General features: G+C 41.2%; 1 protein-coding gene across 3 annotated transcripts in view; it reads right to left on the minus strand.

Annotated features, from left to right (window-relative positions):
* Nucleotides 1-24592, minus strand: part of ROR1 (receptor tyrosine kinase like orphan receptor 1) — a 397078-nt gene that overhangs the window by 159689 nt on the left and 212797 nt on the right. The window contains exon 2 of one of the 3 annotated variants that reach the window (XM_059689300.1): nucleotides 3925-3996. The exons of 1 other annotated variant lie outside the window; for it this stretch is intronic. In XM_059689300.1, coding sequence (XP_059545283.1) covers nucleotides 3925-3996 — 72 coding nt within the window. Of the gene's footprint in view, nucleotides 1-3924; nucleotides 4121-24592 lie in introns of those variants that run through there. One more of the 3 variants, XM_059689299.1, reaches the window with a different exon arrangement.

Consider the following 24592-nt stretch of genomic DNA (forward strand, 5'->3'; position numbering starts at 1 on the left):
ATTTGACAAATGAGGAGACCAAAGCACAGATAGGTTGAGTGGCTTGCCCAAAGTCACACAGCATTCCAGTATGCAAACCTAGTTACCTTGGCTACAGAATCCATTCTCTTAACCACCGTTTTATTTCAAATGTATCTTCCAGTTCACCATTTCTCTCTTCAGTTGAATGCATCCACTGTTTAACCCATTTGATGAATTTTTCATTTCTATAACTTTTTTAATTCTAGAATTCCTATTTAGTTCTTTTAAAATGTCTACTTTTTTGTCATATTATCCTGTACTTGCTCTGTGGTTTCTATTCCCTCTTTCATCACCAAACATTTTCTAACATTTAAACTCTCAAATTCATCTGTTGCATTTAGTTTCTAAGATATGAACTTCTCCACATGTTTGATCTGCTGGCTCTCACTTATGGTGGAATTATCTCTCTCTCTCTCTCTCTCTCTCTCTCTCTCTCTCTCTCTCTCTTTCTATTAATCCTCACCCAAGGATATATTCCCATTGATTTTTAGAGAGAGTAGAAGGAAGGGGGAGAGACAGAGAGAGGGAAACATGGATGTGAGAGAGGCACATTGATTGGTTGCCTCCTGCATGCACCCTGACCAGGACTGGAAATCGAGCATGCCACTGAGGTACGTGCCCTCCACCAGAATTGAACCCAGGACCCTTCAGTCTTGGGCCAATGCTCTATCCATCGAACAAAATGGCCAGTGTGCATTTTTCCTCTCTTGCATGCATCCTATCTAACAAAAGAGTAATAAGCAGGTTGACCATCACTCCAACACACAAGATGGCCACCCCCATGTGGACACAAGATGGCCAGCAGGGGAAAGCAGTTGGGAGGGACCAGACCTGCAGGGGAGGGCAGTTGGGGGGAACCAGGCTGGAAGGGGAGGGCAGTTAGGGGCAATCAGGCCAGCAGGGGAGCAGTTAGGCATCAATCAGGCTAGCAGGGGAGTGGTTAGGGGCAATCAGGCAGGCAGGCAGGGAAGTGGTTGGGAGCCAGCAGTCCTGGATTGTGAGAGGGATGTCCGACTGCCCGTTTAGCAGTCAGACATCCCTCGAGGGGTCCCAGATTGGAGAGGGTGCAGGCGGGGCTGAGGGACACACCCCTCCCTCCCCTGCACGAATTTCATGCACCAGGCCTCTAGTAGTATATATAAAAGTAAACGTAACATCAGCAGGAGTTTGCTGCTGTTGTTTTGATTTTTTTTTTAATTTTGATTCTGGTGTGAGACCCACATGCACTGAGATGTTGAGACACTTTTATGACCTGCTTTTCAGTATCTCACAGTTCAATTAATTCCAGACCAAGTTTTCACGTTATCTTCTTGGCTTGTGGCTTGTGCACTATATAATAAGAACCCCAAACCCATACACATGTTCAGCATAGGTTTGGTTTGGATTTCTCACGGGTGATCCCCATGACCCAGGGTGGCTGACAGATTTCCATAGTGGAAACCTCAGCAGAATCTTCCTTATTTCATGCTCAGCCTCGTCATTCCTCACTGAAAGCTAGCTACATAGGCGGTTGTTGGCTATGGCCTCAACGCTCATCCCCACTGGGTACTTACTGAAACTCCAGCCCCTAAGAACCCTACATACTACCCATATTTTCATAGGACCTTTTGTTTAATTCCTTCTCACTAATCATTGCTCCATTACTGAGCTCACTCTTTGTTTCTAGCACCTGGGATTTCTACTTTTTGCATATAAGTCTGGCAATGGATTTTTTTCCCATTGTATATTTTCACCAGCATCTCTCTGTGATCGGCTGATATGTCCCTTGAAAACCTAGTCTATCAAATTGACCAGAAGGTTATGATTAAGCACTTCAGTATCAGTCTTTCCCTTATGGAGGACAGAGACCTTTGTCTGATTCATCTTTCGATCCTAAGTCTTACAGTGCCCAGAACAGAGTAGGCAGCAATCAAGATTTGATCAATGAATGAATGAATTAATCATCTTTTCTTTTATTTTAAGTGGGAATGAAAGACCATGCAATAATGATCTTCTAGACAAAGAAGATACCAAGAATCCCTGGAAAGCCATCCATGCTCTCTGGAAGGTCATGCTGAACATACAAAAAGTTTGAGGCCTGCCTGAGTTCAGTCCTTTGGCCTGTAGGTTCATTATTACTGACACTACTTCTCTCTTGAAGGGCAATCACCGCTAATTACATGCTGGTCTAGCAGAACTATGAAGGCTGGCAGGCTAGGATCTTCACAGGGCTCTGCTGCCTTTCAGCACACACTGATGTCCCTTCATAGCCACCCTTGGAACCTGATTAATAGCATGTAGGAGGCAATAATGTCATTTTTCTTGTTGGTGCCATAAGGAGCTGGCCAATTAAGTTCACATTTTTGGAGCACCTGACACAGAGTAGGCACAGAGTTAACATTTAGTGTGCTTCATGTCTTCTTCTCCATTAAAAACAGTTCATAAATGTTTGTTGAATATCTTCTGCCTCCTGGGTACTGTGCTTGGTGCTGGAGGTGGAGAAGAGTAACATACAGTCCCTGTTTCAAGCTGTAATTAGATAAAGAATTTCCAGATCAAACTGAATAAAAACTTACTCTAAATGTCCTTTGATTTAAGGTGAAAAGACATCTCACCTCATCCTGCCACCCTAAAATACCTAAGAAGCATAACCAGCAAAATAATTTTGTCTATGACTACATTGTACAGTTCTCTCACCTCAGAGAAGAAATATACTCCCAGTAAATATATAATAGAGAGCTGATCATCAAAGGCAATTTTTTATTTGTTTTTTGGTTAATCCTCACCCAAGGATATTTTTCCATTGATTTTTAGGGAGAGTGGAAGAGAGAGGGAAAGACAAACATTGATGTGAGAGAAACACATTGATTGGCTGCCTCCCGCACGAGCCCTGACCAGGGCCCGGCCAGGGAGGAACCTGCAACCAAGGTGTGTGCTCTTGACCAGGATGGAGCCTGGGAGTCTTTGGTCCGCAGGCCGATGCTAAGAGAAAACCATGGAAATGGGCTATGGGAGTTCCAAAGGATAGGCCACTTCCTGCAGAGGCAGAGGGATTAGGTAAGACTATGGCTCATGGAGACTTTATGCTCAGACTTGAAGGAGAAGTAATTTGCCGCCTTGTAGAGGGAGAGAGCGGGTATTGGCAAGGAAGGACGGGCCAGTCAGATGGGAAGAATGACTTAGACAAAAGCAGAGGGTCAGAAAAGCACAGGCTACATAGACAGAAATACAAATTTGGCTGGAAAAGCGTAAAGGGGTATGGGGGAGACTAAGGAGAAATAAGGCTGGAAAAGTAATATGAGACCATGGCAGGGGCTTTAAATGTGTCCTGATTTATCATTCCAGGATAGAGGCTCTCTATAGAGTAGCCAGCGCTTAGCATATGGCCAGGCTTCATTAACACTACAACAACCTCATAGTAGGAACCTGCTCCCCACGCGCACAGAGGAAGCTGCCATCTGTATGTGCAGGCAATTACAAACACTTCACATACTCTGTCCTGAACCCTGCAAGCGTATCAAATACTCACTGTAAAAGGTCACCCAGCAAACAGCTCTGAGCAATCCTGGCTCAGGCAGAATCAAATCCCCTAAATACGATCCACTAGATGCCATGTCAGGAAGGTCAGCAACAACCCTATTTCACATCTTGAAGCGCTTTCACCATGTGGAACATGTTAGGGGAAGAAGGTAGAGGAAAGAGAAAGAGAGAGAGAGAGAAGAAAAAAAAAACCCCTCCAGAAAAAATAGAATTCCAAGCCATTAAATGTGAAATGATCACAAAGTAAGCAGGGAATTTATTTTGGCCCCCTCCTTTTTCCAGTGATTTAAAAAGCAGTTGATTTCAAAGTAGCTGTGCCAGGGTTCGAACTGGAGTTTCACGCCTCCCTTCCTCCCCCTCCCCCAGTGAGTCCCCACTGTGTACCTTTGTCGAGCTCACTTGAAATGTTCCATGATGAGGTAGGCACTAACTCAGCAGTGACTGACAACTCTGTTTCTGAAAAGAAAAAGGAGGGAGGGGAGAGAGATGAGGGCAACATTAACCTCAGTAACTTATGGGCTGTTAGAAGCATTACAGAAGATTTCCTAAGGTCCTGCCTTCTGAGAGAGACCACTGCCATTCCATAGCGTATTAAACAGAACGGCCGCTCCCCCTGCCAGGCAGAGGTGCCTGCGTTGGAGAGGCTGTCCAGATGAATGATCTGTAGTCCAGATCGGAAGGTTGTTGTGTTTGAAACACAGGCTTAAAAATTAAAATGCAAATATTTCATTAACAAAAAGCCAAGCCTGCAAAAATGATCCACCATTATCAAACATAAGCTTTCCCATGTCTTGTTAGAAGGCCAGTCTTATACGGATATATTCAACAGTCCTCTCACGAAAAATAAGGAAGACCAGTGTTGCTTTGGCTGCTGATTTCATTCATGTTTGTGAATTTATAGCATTTGTATTCCTAGAGAAACCCATGCCTCTATATTGAAACCCTCAGTCAAGACAAAAGATAGCATTTGAATATGGAGAACTATCTGTGGTTAACTGAACTTAAAAGATAAATCTCAAAACCACCATAAATTAAAGCTAATATGCAAATCAACAAACTAAAGGTCATAATATATTATGAAGATTTTAAAACTCCTCACTAATATGCTGTAATAATACAAATGATAACTTTGTTGTTTTTGCAAATGTAAGCCATGACACCATTCTACTAGTACATTTTCATAGGATTGCACTAATCTCTCCTTAGGTGACTTCTACACACACACACACACACACACACACACACACACACACACACTCACTCACTCACTGTGTTATGAAACTTTAGTGCTGTGCAGGATCTCAGAGTGCCCAGAGCGCTAGGCCATTAGAGATATGGTACCCATGCTGTAAGTTCCCCTTCCTTCAAGCTGGTACAGACATCACTCATCAATCATGGCCCTTCTTGTCTAGTAAACCTGGGATCTGCCTTGGCGTCTTTTCAACACACTTCTCTAGGCAGCCACTAAGAATGCATCTGAGTTGGCATCTGAAGTGAACTTTAGTAAGTGGAAGAATTGGGATTCAAATCCAGGTCTGACTGACTCTACCACCCACACACAACTCCCAGCAGCCCGTGCTGCCTAGTACTCAGGTCTATGAAACAAACCTGAGTTGCTTTTCACCTTACCTCTCCCTTGCTTCATCTTTTCACCTAGATAAGCACACTTTCCACATTTCCTTATTTGCTGATGGGAACTGTCTGCCACATGGTTGTAGGAGCCACACGCCACCGCCAGTGAGCTTGGCCAAGGACAGGATGTTTACCTGCGGAGACCTTGCAGGGACCCACTTGTAGCTTGTCTCCTGAGTCTTCGATCAACCTGCCACACATGGCTGAGACAAAAGGGTTGTTTGGTTTGTACATACCTCTTTGGTTTGCCTCTTTCCCTGTCCACGTGGGAAAGGAAGCCAGTGGGAAAGAAAGTACACAAACCATACATGCCCTCCCTATTTCATGTGGCCCCTGTGGCCTCCTACCTCCTGAGGGGGAAAAAAAAGCATAGTTTCTTTTACGGGTACCTGAAGTCGGACAGGCTGTATGACAGAGGTCTTAAAGCACATAAAATTCCAAATATGAAACCAAAAAGAAACATTTACCCAAATAAGAAAACTACTTAACACAACACCCCAGGAAAAGGCTGTGCTTCTGCTTCAGCCACTTGTCCTGGGAAGAGCATTTACGCAGGTGATCCCACCAGGAAGAGCTGAGTGTCTACACTGCAGGGCCCTCAGAGAATGACTCTCACCCAGTTCCACCCTGGCCCCATCCTGATACCACCCACTTGGCGTTTTGAATTATAATAGCCCCTTGTTTGCAGTAGCAGGGGCCACTGTGGTTTGCCTTAGAAAAAGGCTCATCAGCCCAGCCAGTGTGACTCAGTGATTGAGTGTTGACCTAAGAACAGGAGGTCACAGTTCGATCCCTGGTCAGGGCACATGCCCAGGTTGCTGGCTCCATTGCCAGTATGAGGCATGCAGGAGGCAGTGGATCAATGATTTTCTCTCATCACTGATCTCTCTCTCTCTCTCTCTCTCTCTCTCTCTCTCTCTCTCTCTCTCTCTCTCTCTCTCCCCCCCCCCGCCCCCCGCTTCCTCTTCAAAATCAATAAAAATATTTTAGAAAAGAAAAAGGTTCATCAAACACTCCAACGTGCATGCTTCAGGGAACTTGGGAACAGAAGCATGGTAACCAAGGAGGCATTTCAAGCGTGGAAGCTAAGGGTGGCAAAGCGGTGGGATTAAGACAGATCTTGACAACGTTTACATTCAATATTTTCATAGCTTCATCTTACTGCTGCTCACAGTTACATTGCCAGCATTATAGGCTTCATTTTGCAGTACTAATTTTATAGAAAGTTAGTTGTAGTATGTCACTTGGTTTTTCTAACCTGAGTTTGAATATAATTCAATCGCTGATTGAATATAATTTAGGGCTGATGACAAATGAATAGAATCTTGGCACTGCTAACAGTGAAATTGTCCCCATGTGTCCCTGGACAATAATTACCACTTGGTTCATGGGGTACAGCAAAGATCATTTCAATTCACAAGCTCATTAAGGGACTGTGATGATTTGGAGGAATGTTGTTCTCAGCCTCAAGATCTATTGCTTTAGATAACCGCATATTCAGCTTCTCAGATAAAATGATAATAAAAACAGATCAAGTATTTTGAAATATAAATAATCTTGCTCTGAAAAATATTATCTTGAGCCACATTTGTAAAAGGTTATTTTATGTGAAAAGTTTAGTAATTCCCCTCACAAAAATAATGTTTAATAAGCACTGCCCCCCATCTGCCCCATGAAAGGAAGGCTGAAGTTTACCTAAAAGAAATTGAGCACATCTCAACTTGACCTCCATTGATTCCAGAGTCAGCAGCAGTGTTAGAGAGATACATGACCATCAGTCTTGACCCTGCAGTACAAGCATGTCAAACTCACAGCCCATGGGCCACACGCCTCATTTGTTTGGCCCGTGTTAGCCTTTGAGTTTGACATGCTTGCTGTAGTATCTCCACTGGTGGATACGGTTCCTCTCCTATTCTTACCATGGCTAAGGGATGAGCTATTTAATACCATACCAGCAGCTTTTCTTTGTGTAAAATTACTGTGGTAACAGCAAATTAGTATGTGTCAATTAGGGCACAGTACAATATTTCATAGAAGTAGACACCTAGATTAAAATACTAACTTCTGCCATTTATAATTCTGTGATCATGGGAGTTACTTTCTGTAAGATGGGGACAGTAAAGCTGTCTCACAGGACTGCTGGAAGGATTAAATTAGACAGTGGGCCATAGGGTCCTGGACAGTGCCCAGCACAGAACGCACACTCAAGGATCTTTCACGCTGCCCCCTCTGTCTAGTAAGGCAGATGTAGCCATTCTCCATGTGGACATACTCCAGTTAGCTGCTAGGTCCTTGTCTGGGTTTGAAATAACACAAATGCCGTGCTCTTAGAAAGATTCTATTTCACATGCCTTACTAATCCAAGCCAATCTTTTCATTTTGTGAGGTTTTCCTGAATTGGTCACCAGCTCTCTCAGAACATAAGTGTTTTATGTGGTTTGATCCAATTGAGGCAAATGGAGCATGTTTTAGAAAACTCCAGCTCTTATCTTTCCTGACCTCGGCGGGAGGGCGCACCATTCTTCTCCCGATTTGATCAATAGGAGCTATTATCTTTGCAGTTTCACTGATGATTGACTTCTTGGCACTGGTTCTGCAAACCATAAGGTTTTGGTATTTGAGCCTGAACAGTGGGAGTGTTATTTGGAGGGAAGGAGAAAAAAAAATAAGCCTTGAATCCTCCTCATTGATAAAAGCCTGCGCTTTCCAAAAGGATTACTGGTTCATCTCAGCAGTTGGCAGGTAGAGACCCAACGTTCACAGGAAGCAGAAGCTCTTCCAAAAAGCACCCGGCCATGCCACATCCTGTCTCCTGAGCCAGTGATATGTGAGGTTACACAGACATGGACCAGCACACTCATGAGACCAGTGTCCAGCCCAGTGGTCACAAAGGAGAGTGTGAGGGGACAAGTGGCTACCCCAGAGCCTTTCTCGTAAATGTGGCAAAGCCATTAATTTGTTGAAGAAAGAAAAAGTTTTTTAAATATACTGACATCTGTGGCATTCATCTTTTTATATAGAAGAAATTGAAAAAAAAAAAAAAGTTCTCCAGATCTACGAGGCTCTCCTTTTGCTCAGAGATCTTCTCAACAATTCTACAAGGTGGGTAGGTACCACCCTCATCGTCATTTAAAGACTGAAGAACCTGAGGCAGGGCATACTAAGGCACTTGCCTACTTAAGTTTGTTGGGGTGGGAATGGGGACTGTGGTCAAACCCAGGGGATCTGAAGGCAGAGCCAGTGTCTCAAACTGCCAAAATGGGGTGGGGTGGAGGCTGCTCTCAGACTTCTGACCTACTCAGCCCCAAAAGACCCTGTGAACTTTAAGCTCTGCAGAACACAGTTTGAGAACCAGTACCAGAGGCTACACTCCTTCCCCATAAGTGGTTGGTTCCCTAATTCTAAAACCTCAAGAGGATGGTAGGCAACACAAAGGGAGGAGAGGAAGCAAGTCTTGATCACACACAAATGCTTTACCCCCTTGGGAAATACTATCCTTTCTTTAAATCTGCTAAATTAATATTTAAGTTCACACGCAGTTCTTGTATTTAAAGGAATTATGCTACCAAAGCACCATGGCAACACACATCTTTAAAGTGAATACAAACAGTCTTGAAAACTATCTTACTTGAAATTGTCATACTTGGGGTCTCTTCCATGGAACTGTAGGGATTCACTCATTCATTCATTTGACACACGTGTGCATGGTCATTTCCCATGTATAAGAACTGGGATTAAAAAAGCTTGACCTGGTCCCTAACAATGATCAAGACCCTACAGTCTACTGGGAAAGTAGTACAGAGACAAGATTATAAACTACGATGGGACAACAGTAGAAAAGGACAAAAATGGCCTCCCTATCCCATAAGTCATTCCTCCCACCTCATCCCATCCAGACCACAGACACCCAAACTACTGAATAAAATTTCATAAAAAATATAATGCATAGCTCAGATTGAAGAGGACATGCTCAGGTGCCCAAAAGGAAGAGAACAGCAAGCGGGAACTGATGCAGAAGGTGCCCTGTGGGCGGTGAGCTGCGTTGTCAGTGCTCATTTGAAAACCAAAGATGTGACCAGAAGAATTTCTCCCCTAAAGCCTTCATGAGAGCCTGGAGAGTCCCCCATCTGTGAGAAGGGAGTGGAAACACTTCTCCCAATGGCCCAGACAGCTGCTAGGACCCTTGTAGTCCATCCAGACCTTGGGTAGGGTGGGAGGAAATGTCTACACAAGAAATCAAAAGGGTGTGTAAAGACCAGAAAGGTCTAAGGTATCCTTCACCAAGTTTCCCTCCATGGTTATTGTAGGGAGCAGCTATAGTATCAAGCCTTGGACTGACCTGTGGCAGGGCCACAAACAAGTCCCAGCTTGGAGGGCAGAACCCTCCTAGCATAATTAAGCTTGACCTCATAGTTCTCCCTAGTTCCTTCCTAGGTAGCTAATGGGCTGTGGGAGGTGCAGCAAGGGCTACCAAAACAAGGTGAAACTCACAAGAGCACTGTAAACATGTTGACCACTCCCCTTGCTTTGCTTTGTGTGCTCTGACTATAAAATAAAGCTTCAGCTTATGGGCTGGGTCACTGTTTCCTCATCCAGGCACAGTGATCCGACCTAGGCCCAGCTGTATTCTCTTGTCTGTCTTCTTTAATCCTTCACCACTCCTCCTCAGGTTCACCCTTGGCTGTGCTGGTGTGGCACATGTGGCACCCAACGTGGGGCCTAAGTACAGGGGTACTACAATTGTAAGGTGAAAGGACGATCCAGTGAAGAAGGTAAGGAGTGAAGTTTAATAATAGCTAGGTGTAAAACATGGGAAATTCAGGATCTCAGGAAAGGGATCTCTAAAACAATGCTCAAAGAAGCATAGTCAATTTCTTAAGTGTTGTCTAAGGACTGTAAAGCAAAAAATGGAAGTCAAAAGGACTGAAATGTAAATAGTGAAGGTACTAACTGAGATATTGCTTAGCGTTAAAATTTTAACCTTTATAACAAAGAAACTGTAGGTGACATAAGTAGAAAATAATTGTCATTTAAAGAAAGTTAGAGATAGTTAAACTATATATTAAGTGCCATATTTAAAAAAGAAAATTGAAGGTGACTTAAGAGAGGCCTTCAAATACATGGCACAGGAAAGATTGCATCATTTGAAGCAGAATTACTCTTAACGGCATTATTAGTTCAAGATGGGCAATTGTTAATTTAGAAGTCATAGGATAAAATTTTGGAGAAATATTAGAAACTAAAAGATAGAAAATGAGAAGATAACAAGTTCAGTAGAAAACTAGAAGATAAAAAATGAGATACAGATTAAGTAGAAAACTGGAAGTAGAAGATAGTACAGGTACAAAAATAAGGAAGAAATTAAATTTTTAATACTTTATATGCTCATGGGCACTGGACTTCATGGGGATTTGCAGGCTCAGTTAAAGTGTAAAATTTATAAAGGTTGCAACCCAGGGAAGTTTAAACAAAGGCCAGCCAAGCCTGCCTATAACTAACAAACCATTATCTTCCCCACCTGAGGCAAAGCAGGAGGGGAAGGAAAAAACTTTAAATTGGATATACTTGACAGCTTTTCCAAATGTAATATTTCAAGAATTTAACTGAGAGACAGCTTTGTGACATCTCAAGGGCCTTGAGGTGACACAAAAATCTACTCTCTACAAAAACAAAAAGGGGGAGAAAAATGCTATGTGTTAAATTTTTTGAATTACGATGCAGAGGGCTGTACAGTGGCCAAAAGGAGTTAGACCTCCAGTGCAATAGCCTCCACTGGGTTAGCCCAGTGGAAGGCTTCACAAACTGAACAATGGTTTGGACCAGATCCAGTAATGATGTGGGGAAGAGGTTGTGTTTGTATCTTTCCAGAAGGAGCAGCACAGCCAATTTGGGTGCCAGAGCATTACGTGCATCACCACAATGTACCCAGAGAAACTCCTTGTCCCTTCATTCAAAAGACTGAGAGTTGCCCCATGACAGTAATGAGGAAGAAGAAAACAAAGGCTATGCAAGGGACCGAGGTGCCAACATGGGATCAGCTGAAGAAGTTAAGATTGAGGCCCAGAAGATGGTAGAAAAGCAAGAAGTGGAAGCTACTCCATCAATCATGTTTCTGGCTTTGCTAGCATTGGTTAGCTGCCAGTCTTCTGTAAAGTCTTGTGCAGTCAAGTCCGAGGACTCTGAGTAGATATACGCCAGCACAAAAGTTGTAGCTGAAAATGTTAACATGTCTGTAGTTTGGTTTCTCTCTTATTGCTGTGTTGCATTGGCACTGTTTTCTTATTGTTTTATTAATAGGCAGAGTTTTGTTCTTGATATTCAAGATTTACTTTTATGTTTTATTGTAGTAGCTTAAAAACAAAAAAGGGGGAGATGCAGGGAGTGGCTATAGGGTCAAGCCTCAGACTCACCTGTGGCAGGGCCACAAACAAGTCCCAGCTTGGAGGGCAGAACCCTTTTAGCATGATTAAGCTTGACATTATAGTCCTCCCTAGTTCCTTCCTAGGTAGCTAATGGGCTGTGGGAGGTGCAGCAAGTGCTACCAAACAAGGTGAAACTCACAAGAGCATTGTAAACATGTTGACCACTTCCCTTGTTTTGCTTTGTGTGCTCTGACTATAAAATAAAGCTTCTTCTTGCAGGCTGGGTCACTGTTTCCTCATTCCAGATCCAACATAGCCCCATCTGTATTCTCTTGTCTGTCTTCTTTAATCCTTCACCACCCCTCCTCAGATTCACCCTTGGCCAGGCTGGCATGGCACAGTTATAACATCTGTAATCATGGTACAATATAAAAACTAGGGATTTGACATTGTTACAATGTGTGTAGAGTTCTATGTCATTTCATCACATATGTAGATGTGATGAAACCACTGCTGTAATTGAGACAAAGAACTATGTCATCACCAAAGATCTCCCTCATGTTACTTTGTCATAGTCACACCCATCCCCTTCTCCCAACAACACCTAATGCCCAACCATATTAACCCCTGGCAACCACCAATTTCTTCTCCATCTCTAGAATTTTGTTGTTTCAAGGATGTTACATATACGAACTGATAAAATGCCCTTCATGTCCATCCAACTTGTTGTGTATATCAATGGTTTGTTCTTTTTTATGGCTGAGTAGTATTCCATAGTATCAATGTGCCACACTTTGCTTAACCATTTACCTCAGTCATTTGGTTGTTTCCATTTTCTGTTGGTTTCGAGTAAAACTGTTACAAATCCACTCACAGCCTTTGTGCTAAATTCTTTATTTCACTAAGAAGAAAGCTAAATATAGAAGGAGTTGTATGCAAAGAAGCAATAATAAGCCAATAAATGGGAAAATACATTGAAAATGTTAAATTTTACATTAAACTAAATATGTAATAAGAGGTACAACAGAGGTAAATAGAGGGTTGTAAGGCAGCACTGAGAAACAGTACATTCTCCAGATGTGGAGAGGGAACCTCAAAGGATCAGGGCATGGGAAAGATCATTCCAGAATGAGAAGAGGCCTGTGCATTAGAAATACTACAGCACATTAGGGAAGTTCACACAACTCAATAATGGCCATACTCAAATACACAGAAGCAACTTTTTCCAACAGATAAACAGTAATTTCCAAATTTCCGGGCTTCTCATTTTTGTTTTGTTTTTCTTAAAGACAAAAAGGAAATATCCCTGTTAGTTATTGGGGAGACAGGATCTTCTTAGGGCCAGTGCAAAGTCCTTACAGAAATTTCAAAGTGGCTCAAACCTGAATATTCCCCAAGAAGTCCACATGAATGGATCCAAAGTTAGCACTCCCGCATTCATCCATGGTGCCGGCCACTCCATGGAGGCTCAATGCAACAAAAGAATCAGTTTATTTCCAGCTTCCGAACAAGTTGGCAAAAATACAGTAAAGAAAAAAAAGGAAGCATGCTGGAAAATGCTTAGCTCAGAACTTTGTCTTATCTCCTACAGAGGTTCCATTTCCTTTCCTTTCGGGAGCTACAGACACCTTAGATTTCCAATGACATCAACAAACTGCACTCTTTTCTTCGGGTTTACACTTGGCTGCTCTTCCTTCTATGCTTTTCCCCTCAAAAGTGCTTTCTGGCAATTTTTCCTTCTTATTCATCCTTCTGTGTAATCTGTCTCTGACTGTCATTTAAGTTTCCTCTTTGTATGGCCCACGCACACTCTTATTTCATAGTCTATAATCCATTTCGTAGTAAAAGCCTATTGCTCTATAATTGTCTCTGGCCAATTCAAAGTCACCTGTCACTCAAAAGAAACAAGAGACCCAAGAAAGATGCTTTCCTAGCTGCAATTCTATGGCAGCCTAAGAGTTTATTGTTGACATTTTCAAAAAATATAAAGTCTTGGTTAACTTCTATATACCATGGGAATGAACTTATGTTGTACTGGTTGTTTCCTAAAGCTATAGTGAACATATTGGCATGGATCTTTGGAAAACTAGATGGCCACAAAGGATTTTGTTTAAAGCTCCTTACTTTCAACCGGAGTTTAATGTTGTTATGTTCACTTGTTTGTTCACTGATTCATCAATCCATCTATTTATTCATTCATTCAACAAATATTTATTGAGCACCTACTGTCTTCCAAACTAGCTAAGTGCTAGCTAGGTGCTGGGATGTAACAGTGAATAAATCAAGACTGTTCCTATATTGGATAATCTAATTTCCTTCTTGAATAAAACAGGATTTTTCCTGGGGAAGAAAAAAGTGAACAAAGAGCTGAGAACTCTACAGTGGGTATGTTTTCACTTGCTGTAAACATTGGTGGCCCTTTCCTGCAGAACTTAGCTACTAAGCGGAGTCTTCTATTGGAAACAGGGAATGCCTCTCCCAGGTTTAGTGATTTGTCTCCAGCCCTATAAACTTCCTAAATCGATTCTTCAACCAGGCTGGGCCTTTTGTGCTTTTATCTCCTTAGCAACGTAAATATATGCTAGGACTGGAGGGTTAGTCTAATCTGTTAGTCTAAGAGGGTCTACATTTCCAGTTCCTTTTATCTTTCTAATTTACTCCTAATTCCGACTGTCTGTTCAACATGGTACTGGGCAAAGGTTAAATGACGTCTACCCCAGCCAGATCAAGGGGGGAATAAAATATATAAAACAGAATATTTGATGCACAAATTTCATCTCTTTGTGTGTGTGTGTGGTGGTGGGGGGCATATAATTATTTGAGTTTTCCTAAGCTGGTGATCTGTAGAGGAATAGTACTAGGCTGGTTATGTAAGACTCACCTAGACAGAATTAATAGTTGTGGGGTAGGGGGTCCAAAAATCTGTTTTTGTTTAACCTGCTGGTGCTGACATCAATAAAATCCTTCTTGTGTTTGAACCTCAAACAGAATACTTCCATTTCAAACTATGTTTAAATCACAGCAAAACAACACGCAGTTCAACAGCAAAATAAAATAAATCTGCTAACTCAGTTATATTCAGTTTTCTATTGAAAAGACAAATTTTTTTTTCTACCCTACAAGTTGCACTTAATTCTATGGCCCACATGTCCTTAGCCATCAATGAATAAGTGTTCTTCTTTTCATCATGATTAGACACTAAACTTCCTACAAGGGCAAGGAAGTTTCTCATGCTTCCTTTGTGTCCTTACTTGGTTTCTATATGATCCTGAAACAGACTAGATGGAAGGTAGCATAGCAGAGAGATAAAGGTGTTGTGCTGACGTTAGTATCAGTCATGTTCAAATCCAGGCTCTGTCACATACTAGGCAAATAACCTTAGGCAAATTACTTCACACCTTGAAACCTCAGTTCTTCATTCAAAAACTGATTATAATAGCAATGCCCTTGCAGGACTGTGATGAGAATGAACTAGGACAATATTTTTGGAGATTAATTAAGTCAGTGCCCAGTCAATGGAATCATCAAGATAGTAGGTATCACTACCTGGTAAAGTTTTTTATACTTACCATAGATATAGCTTGAAGGGTATTTAATGCTCACAGTAGGGGAGCAGGTTAAACAAATACAGATTCTTAGACCGTCTACCCCAAAACTATTAATTTTCTCATTAATTCTTTCTAGGTGAGTCTTACATAACCAGCCTAGTACTGTTCCTCTACAAATTACCAGCTTAGGAAAACTCAAATAATTATATGCCCCCCCCACACACACACACACACAAAGGTTTAAATAAACTTAGAAGTTTAATGTCATTTAAGAATCTAGGGGAAAGGGAGTTGGCAGACTAAAACTCTTGTTTTTGTCATAAAATTCCAAAGTGGCCAGCAACCTCAATATTGATACAGCCCAGTGTATATTAACAAGAACAAAGTACTTATGTTTAACTTAAAGGCTCTCTTAATTGGTTGGCCAACAATTTAGCCAATTAGACTTTTAGGAGGAAAATCAGCATTCTGCAAAGAGCAGGGCAGCACTGTCTCAGCCAGCACCTACAGACACAGGATCTCAATGGCTAGGATTTTAAGTTTGGGGAGCTCTACACTAAATGGGCACATTGGGCACACTCTACAATGTGCGGCCATCCTCCTTTAGTCACAGGAGGGGAGCAAAACAAAACCCTTTTTAGCTTTGACTCTCAGTCATTTGTAGCATTTATAAAGAGAATTCCACTTTGGATGCAGTTGCTAAAGCTATTAAGATTCCAAGCACCTTACAGTAATACAAGTACCTTGTATTTAGGTAGCACTTTTCCTTTCAAGAAAGTCTGTACGCAGAACAGACATTAGCTCATGACTCCACATGTGAAGGATCAAGGCCCGAGATAATCATACCCTGGTTGGAGTTGAAGAAACCCAGACTCAGCCAGAGAACTTGCCTGAGGTCCCCTGGCATGTCACCAACTGCCAGGAGAACAGAACCAAAGTCTTCCTCACCAGAACCCGGCTCCATGCAGGCTCTCACGTACACAGGCCTGAGGAAGCCTCTTTCCCAATTTTAAGGTTTGTTTTTTTTCTCTAATGCTCCAACGTGCTGTTAATTCAATCATTTCAAAGTTCCGAAGAGTGAGGAGTAACATTTTTAAAGAGCTTTTTTTCAGAAAAAGAAATCTATTGCAGGTATAATTTGTACCTTCAGGCTGTCCCTGAGAACCAAGTGTTTAAGTTAATGGGATTGAGAGACTCCTGGATTAGTGGAAATTGTTTTAACCAGAGAAGTAAATTGAGGAGGATTACTATTATCCTGTAAGACAGTGAGATGGTTCTGCTCCAGCCATTTAAGCCAGGGCATGTAGGATCTGGATGGCTGGCAATTTTCAAATACTTAATTTGCTTCAAATTGCTCTGGTTTAAAATGCCTTGCCCGTCTGGACTGGGTTTCCTGGACCATGTCATTATTGATAGCCTGGGGAGATCAATAATTAAAATTAAATAGAGGGAAACATTGAGCAGAGCCTAAATTGGGACCAGAGTCGCTTCCCAGAGCCTCTTAGTTTAATCTCTCCCCGTTCTGAGATTCCATGGTGTTTTATCTATTTCTCTCATAAGACACTTTACATTTTGCAAGATGACCTATAATTGCTTTGGTGTACTTCTTTACGAAGATTGCATGGTTCTGGAGACTAGGGCTGAGGTCTCACTAATCTCTACATTACTCATAGCAGACACTGTTGCATTGCACACACAGAAGGCACTCAACAAATGTTTTCTGAACCTATAGGTGATAGAATGGCTGTAGTCCCCATAGATTATCACATTTATTCATATAAGGTAATGAGGTAGATTGCAAAATTACCACAATTCATTCTTCCCTGTATCCACAACATTTTGCAGCTCTTCCCAGAAGAGATGGAGTCCACTTCGCCAACATGAGCCTGGCTAACAGAATGTGCCAAGATCAGCTTGGCCCAGTCCAGGCCAAAGAAAGACCAAGCCAACACACTGACTCATGAGATAAATAAATGCTTGGTGTTTTTGGTCATTAAGTTTTGGGGTGGTTTGTATAGAGCATTGTTTGTAGATACCCATTGACAATTGAGAACACTAAGTAAGGCTCAATGAGGTTAGGAATGAGCCTAAAGCCATAGAGGGCAAAGACCAGGATTTGAATCCAGTCTTTCTGATTCTAAAGCCCACAGTCTTTCCACTCAATAAATTGACCAAATTTAAACTATTCTCGTGCATTCAGAAATAAGTTTGAGAAGCCAAAGGCAAGAGACAAATGGGGAGGAGTTCCTTAACACTGCTCTGAAGCACAATGAAGAACTTCCTACTGGAATGACCCCTCGTCTGACAGGGTCTGGTGTTGGTAACTCATTTGATCAGATTTAAGAGATGCGAAAGGACAGGATCGCTTTCCAGCAACGATCTGGAAGAAATGATGATCCCATATCCATAAACACACAGCTCAACTACTAGCAATTGCTACTCAAAGTTGGTGATTAGGTCATGATCTCCTGTGATATACTTTTTTTCATAGTCATATCATGATGAGAGAAAAACAATTTTGCATGTAGTTACTTTTGTGATTATTCTCTTCCAGCATCCATCTGCCAAGACTATTTTGGTTTTCAAACCTGATGGAAACAATTTGAATTGGTTCCCAGGTGTCTGAAATGTAGTACTGGCAGCCTTCAAGCAGCCTTGGTATGTGTGGCTGCAGGCATGGGAACTTTTCACAACAATGCAAGGCCATGCTTCGGATGTGATAAAGAGGTCCTCTCATGTGACAGGGGAGAGCCCCTGCTCTTCCCAGAGTTGTCAAACAGCAGCCTTTCAGGAGGCCTTCCTAGTCAACTCAGTGAACGGGAACGGCCGATGCTACCGTGCACATGATGGATGGGCGGCCTGTTCACTCATGTGTGTCACCTAAGGAGATGGGCTACTTGATCTCCGGCTGATAAGAGAATGTTCTTAATAGCTGTTTTGCTTGGAGAAGGTATCCACATGGAATGCGGTCATCCATTTTCAGTCAGGGATGACCAAGGTATTTGGGAAAATTTGTTGCAACTGGTGGAACCGCTTGGGAGAGAAAAGCAACCCCAATGTTCTGTTTTGCTGCTTTTCCCTTGAATTGGCAGTCTAGGTCCTATGCCAGTGATGGCGAACCTTTTGAGCTCGGCGTGTCAGCATTTTGAAAAACCCTAACTTAACTCTGGTGCCGTGTCACATATAGAAATTTTTTGATATTTGCAACCATAGTAAAACAAAGACTTATATTTTTGATATTTATTTTATATATTTAAATGCCATTTGACAAAGAAAAATCAACCAAAAAAATGAGTTCGCGTGTCACCTCTGACACGCATGTCATAGGTTCGCCATCACTGTCCTATGCTGTGACATCAACCATTAGATGACTTCCCTCTTCTGCAGGCCTTCCCTACAAGCTTTCTCTGCTGCCCTCCCTTTTCCGGACCTACTGCCTCAAATTCCCATTAAGCAAATGTATTCTCAGCACTCAGGGGAAATTTATTTAGGCAATCTTGGAGTGGAAAAGGGTTTCCAAAGTTTGACACAAAATCTAAAAGCCATAAAAAGAAAGATAAATTTTATTGCATTAAAATTATTCCACAAGGAAAAAAGCAAAAATAATATCAAAGGACAAATGAAAAACTGGGAAGAAAAAATTTATTGAAACTCAAAGAGCAAAGGGCTAGCTGCCATAATATAGTAAGCAAAAACTTCTACAAATAAGCAAGAAAAAAACATCCAAGGATACAATAGATAAGTGGACAAAGGAAAGAAGTAGACAATTCAGAGATAAGGAAACATTTGTGGTTCTTAAATGCATAAAAACATGCTAAGCTTTCTAAAAATATAATAAATGTAAATTAAAATGTCAATTAGATGCCATTTTCCCCAGTCAGATTAGAAGGTTAAAAAGAGCTTGATAACTCACTATATTGAGAGGGATATGGGTTCACAGAGACCCTCATATTGATAGATGTAGAAATTGGTAAAACTTGGTAAGAATTATTTCTGAAACTATTAAATGCAAATGTTCTATGAACAGCAGCTCTACTTCTAGGAATTTATCGTACAGATATCCTTAAACCTGTATGAAATGTTATTTATATAAAAAATTTTAAATCCTAAGCCAAGGAGTGAGGCTATTTTTTCCCATTGATTTTTAGAAAGAGTAGAAGGGAGAGGGTACAGGAGATAGAGAAAGAGAAAAAGAGAGAAAGAGATACAGACAGGCAGACAGAGAGAGAAACATCGAGGTGAGGGAGCCACATCAATTGGTTGCCTCCCACATGAACACTAATCGGGGTGTGAATTGAACCTGCAACCCAGGTATGTACTCTTGACTGGGAATTGAACCAGAAACCCTCCAGTGTGGAGGCATACGCTCTAACCAGTGAGCAACACCAGCCAGGGCTATATAAGATTTTTAATGCAGAATTGTTTATAATAGAAAAAGACTGGATACCACCTATTTGTCCACCAACAGGAATTTATTAGTTCAATAAATTAGGGCCGCCCTAAAATTTACAGTGGAACCCAATGCAGCTGTTAAAAAGAATAAAGTCCTAACTGGCTTGGCTCCGAGGTTAGAGCATTGGCCTACACACTGAAGGGTCACGGGTTCAATTCCAGTCAAGGGCATGTACTTCAGTTGCAGGCTCAATCCTCAACCCAGGGTGTGTGCAGGAGGCAACCAATGTGTCTCTCTCATATCGATGTTCTTCTTTTCCCTCTCTCTTTCTCCCTCTCTCTCTCCCTCCCTCCCCCCTTCTACTGCCTCTCTAAAAATAAATGAAGAAAAATATCTTTGGATGAGGATTAACAACAACAACAAAAAGAATAAAGAAGCTATGTAGGTACGGATTTGGGGGGGAAAGTCACCAAAATATCTTCAAGATAAAAAATAAGCGAAGTACTGCTTGTATACATAGAAAAATATCACTTGTGTAAAAAAAATTGTGTTCCTATATTTGTGGATATATATAATATGTAATGTCATATATAACATGTATATGCATACACTACTGTGAACCTATAGCAGTGATGGCGAACCTATGACACGCGTGTCAGAAGTGACACGCAAACTCACTTTTTTGGTTGATTTTTCTTTGTTAAATGGCATTTAAATATACAAAATAAATATCAAAAATATAAGTCTTTGTTTTACTATGGTTGCAAACATCAAAAAATTTCTATATGTGACATGGCACCAGAGTTAAGTTAGGGTTTTTCAAAATGCTGACACGCCGAGCTCAAAAGGTTCGCCATCACTGACATGTCTTATATGTATAGTCATGCACTGCTTAATGACAGGAATGTGCTTGAGAAATGCCCCTCAGATGATGTCATCCTTGTGGAAGCCCACAGAGTGCACTTACACAAACTGAGAGGGTATGCCTATTACACACCTAGCCCACATGTATAGCCCATTGTTCCTAGGCTAGAAGCGTGTATGAGATATAGGAGACTGTTCCTGGTGTAACATAGCATACTGTGTTAGAGCTAACATTTTTTAATAAGTAGAAAAAGTACACTTGAAAATAACAATAAAAGATATAGTATAGTAAATACATAAACCAGTAATATCATCATTGATCATTATTACCAAGCATTTTGTATTGTACATAGTTGCATGAACTATATTTTTATACAACTGGCAGCACAGTTGGCTTGTTTACACCAGTGTCACCACAAATACATGAGTAAGGTGTATGCTGCAACATTACGTCACCAGGAGATAGGGATTTTTCAGCTCATTATAATCTCATGGGACCATCATCATGTATGCGGTCTGTCATTGACCAAAGTTTGTTATGTGGTGCATGACTGTATAAATATCTATATCTATATCTATATCTATATCTATATCTATATCTATATCTATATCTATATCTATATCTATATCCATATCCATATCCCTATCCATATCCATATCCATATCTATATCCATATCCATATCCATATCTATATCTATATCTATATCTATATCTATATCTATATCTATATCTATATCTATATCTATATCTATATCTATCTATATCCAAAAAAGAAATACACAAAAATCGGTAAGTGTTGATATCTGAGGAGGGTAACTGGGGGTCTGCAGGTTAGGGTTGAGAAGGAGACTTACTTTTTACTATTTATCCTTTTGTACTTTATAAATTTTTACATCATGTGCAAAATAGGAGAGTTTAAAAAAGAAAGAGAGAGTACTCGATGATTTCTCCTTTATATGATGAGTATCTCTCTCGAGGTATGCCCAGTGTGTTATGGGACCCCAGAGAACCTCATCAGAATGGGCAGGAGGCTAATAGAAATGATCATCAAAGGCTGCCAAGGGATGTTGACCTTGAGTTGAATCTTCAAGGATGAGTAGACATTAGCTAGGCAGACACAAGGCTCTTCTGTCCCAGGGAGCCAAGAAAATTTGGGACCTGCAAATAGTTCATTACATATTGTTGCACATGCATTTTTGCGTTTTTTGAGTGCTCCTCTTTCTATCCTCTAGTGCCAGGCACTTATTAGGTACCTAGTGTTTGCTGGAACTCACTGACTGGTAGGCAGCCCGTGACATGGGTCAAAATAAGCAGGATTTGTGAAATGGCTCACGCACTAATAAGGGGTAGCTGTGATGGCAGTGAGCAGGAGGAAGAGGCAGCATGGGAGGCAAAGGGAGGACCTCAGCAAATACAATGCTATCAGAACAATCACACTAGCAACATTTCAAATATCAGTGAGAGTTAGCAAAGCACATTTATATATGTTTTCACAAACGTTTATTGAAGTGTCATTATTCCCATTTTAGTTGTGACAAAACCAAAGATTGAAGAGTGATATGCTGAAAGTCACTGCTAAAAAGGGGTTAGTTAAGATGTGAACCCATGGTTCTGTCCCCTACTCTACAGTGGCCTCTATTTAAACCATCACTAATTAATAGGATGAGTGTATATATTCCATGTCTTTACACAAAAATACCCTGAGCCAGAGTTTGCATGACATAATTAACCTATTATGGGGATGTTTGTTCCATTCTCTGGCTTTTAATATATTATATAGTATTTACATTATAAACTTTGTTTGACATCGATAGGGGTTGTGTTTTTTCAAAAGTTCACAAGACCAAAAAATGTATCCAAAGAAAATATCCCCCAAAGTTATGGTGTTTAAATAGAAGGTCAGGATATTCTGGTCACACCGGACAAGCATCACTATTTACATTCTCCTTCCCTATTGTCCCATCATGTTCCCTACACTGAAATGTGAAATGTGAGAGGTAGAGTTAGTCAAGCAAGAAAGGTGACACAGAGGAGAGAGGGTCATCCCATTTCATGACAACATGTTGGTAATGGTAGACTGGCTTCCCTAACACACTTAGAGGTTAAATACCAACCAGCAATCCCCCTTAGGATGTCCCTTCTTTGTGCGAAGACACTCCTAGGCCTTCGGCTCTTTAGCTTAAAGCAGTGATTCTCAACCTTCTGGCCCTTTAAATACAGTTCCTCATGTTGTGACCCAACCATAAAATTATTTTTGTTGCTACTTCATAACTGTAATGTTGCTACTGTTATGAATCGTAATGTAAATATCTGATATGCAGGATGGTCTTAGGGCGACCCCTGTGAAAGGGTCGTTAGACCACCAATGGGGTCGCAACCCACAGGTTGAGAACTGCTGCCTTAAAGAAACTGAAAAACATTAACTCCTGATGCCTGCAAACTTCCATAGGTAGCAGATCTCAATGCAAACAGCAAGTAAATCGCAAACAATGTAACAAAAGTAAAATCTGCTCCCGGGGTGAACCAAGCACAGCCCAAGTAGACATGGGAGACATTGGTGACCCCGAGGGTGAAGAAGAGGGGTCTCCCCCTGGCATGCACTGGGGATTGGCTGGTTTTCTACCCCGGGAAGCGTAGAATGCTTGTGCTGGGATGCTCATCACCAGGCATAGGTGGCATCATTCCAAATGCATGGGCAGGCACACTAAGAAGTGACTACATTGCCTTGGCTTTGCAAAATACAACCTTATTTAGCTACATGAAAGCAATCTGGCTATCCCAGATATTTGAGAAATGGCTGTGAACATAAATACTTTTCAGTGTTCTGAGTGGTTAAAGTAGAATTCACAAAACTCATGCTATAAAGCTCATGTATGTCAATTGTGAGTGAATCTGCCAGACCTTTACTAAAGACAGGGTTTTTATTTTTAGTTTACACATAGTTTTAACACACCTTTCAGCTATAATAGTGCCTTCTGTTAGGAGGATTCTGGGTACTCTATTAAAATGCCAAGAAAATGAGTTATTCCTCTTTCCTCTTCACTTTTTTTTTTTAAAGAAAGGAAGAGAATCTGGCTTTTACCTTTTTATTTTATGTAAACATGACATGTGCTTGGGAGGATGATACATGAGGAACTAGGTTTTTCAAACACACAGTTGAGTTGCTGGGAGAGAGTGCCATTCAAATGTTTTATCCTTAACAAGAGTACAACTTCCCCTTTTCTGGAAAAGAGGTTTGGAATTTTGTTTTTAAGGGTAGAAAAGTTCATAATAAAATAAAAAAAAGTCTCTTTTTGGATGTCAAAGAGCTCATAAAGAAAAGACATTTAAATGAGTTAGGCATCTAAATCAGAAAATGCAAAATACTTTCAACTACTTAGGAACTTTAAAAAACAGCGCCTGCATTTCCTAGGCACCCCATTCATCCTCCTAAAAGGGCAAATTTTGGAACTGGCAATTTCACTTGGCATTGGAGAGTCAATGAGTTACACAGGGTGGGGTGGGTGCAGCAAGCCCTCCCTACACTTTCATGTCTGTAGACCCAAGTTCAAGGTGCTTCTTGGAGTTTCAGCCAAAATACCCTTCTACCCCAGCTTTCTCTTCCTGGACAAGTCTTCTGGTGTTCAACAATGGAAAAGGCCTATACTCTAGCCAATGCCCTCAATGACTCCTATGACACAGTGACTATGTCAGAAGTCATAGCTCTATATCTAAGAGTACAACTCAATTTTATTTCAAAAGTATAGCCCTTGTGCCCTCTGGTTGCTGGTGGGACTAGCAAGAAAGCATATAGGAGCAGGAGCTACCTGCTCCTCCCTCTTAAGGAGCTGACAGCTAGACATCATCAGGAGCAATAAGGAAGAAATATTGGGAAGGAATGACGGGCAGCTTAGTCTGTTGAACTCATTGACCAATGTCCACACATTCTTCCATGTCAAGCATCACTATTACTAGGGAATAAAACCAATAGAATGGGAGAGAGAATGAAATTTCCAATCACTCTACTGTACCAGACAAACTGCAATCCAGAATCAGTTGAGACACATGATGAGAGATCTAGAAACCACATCACTTAAGAAATAGTTAAAGGAACCCAGAATTTTTGGCCAAAGTAAGAGAAGACTAGTAAATGATTGATGGCTGCTTTCAAGTATCAGAGAGGTGATACATGGAAGGAAGATATGATTTGTTCTGTGAGGTTATAAATAACAGAACCAGGACTGATGAGTTCTGTTACATTAGTTACACAAGT

The sequence above is a fragment of the Myotis daubentonii genome, chromosome 3 (assembly GCF_963259705.1).
Source record: "Myotis daubentonii chromosome 3, mMyoDau2.1, whole genome shotgun sequence".
Lineage (NCBI taxonomy): Eukaryota > Metazoa > Chordata > Mammalia > Chiroptera > Vespertilionidae > Myotis > Myotis daubentonii.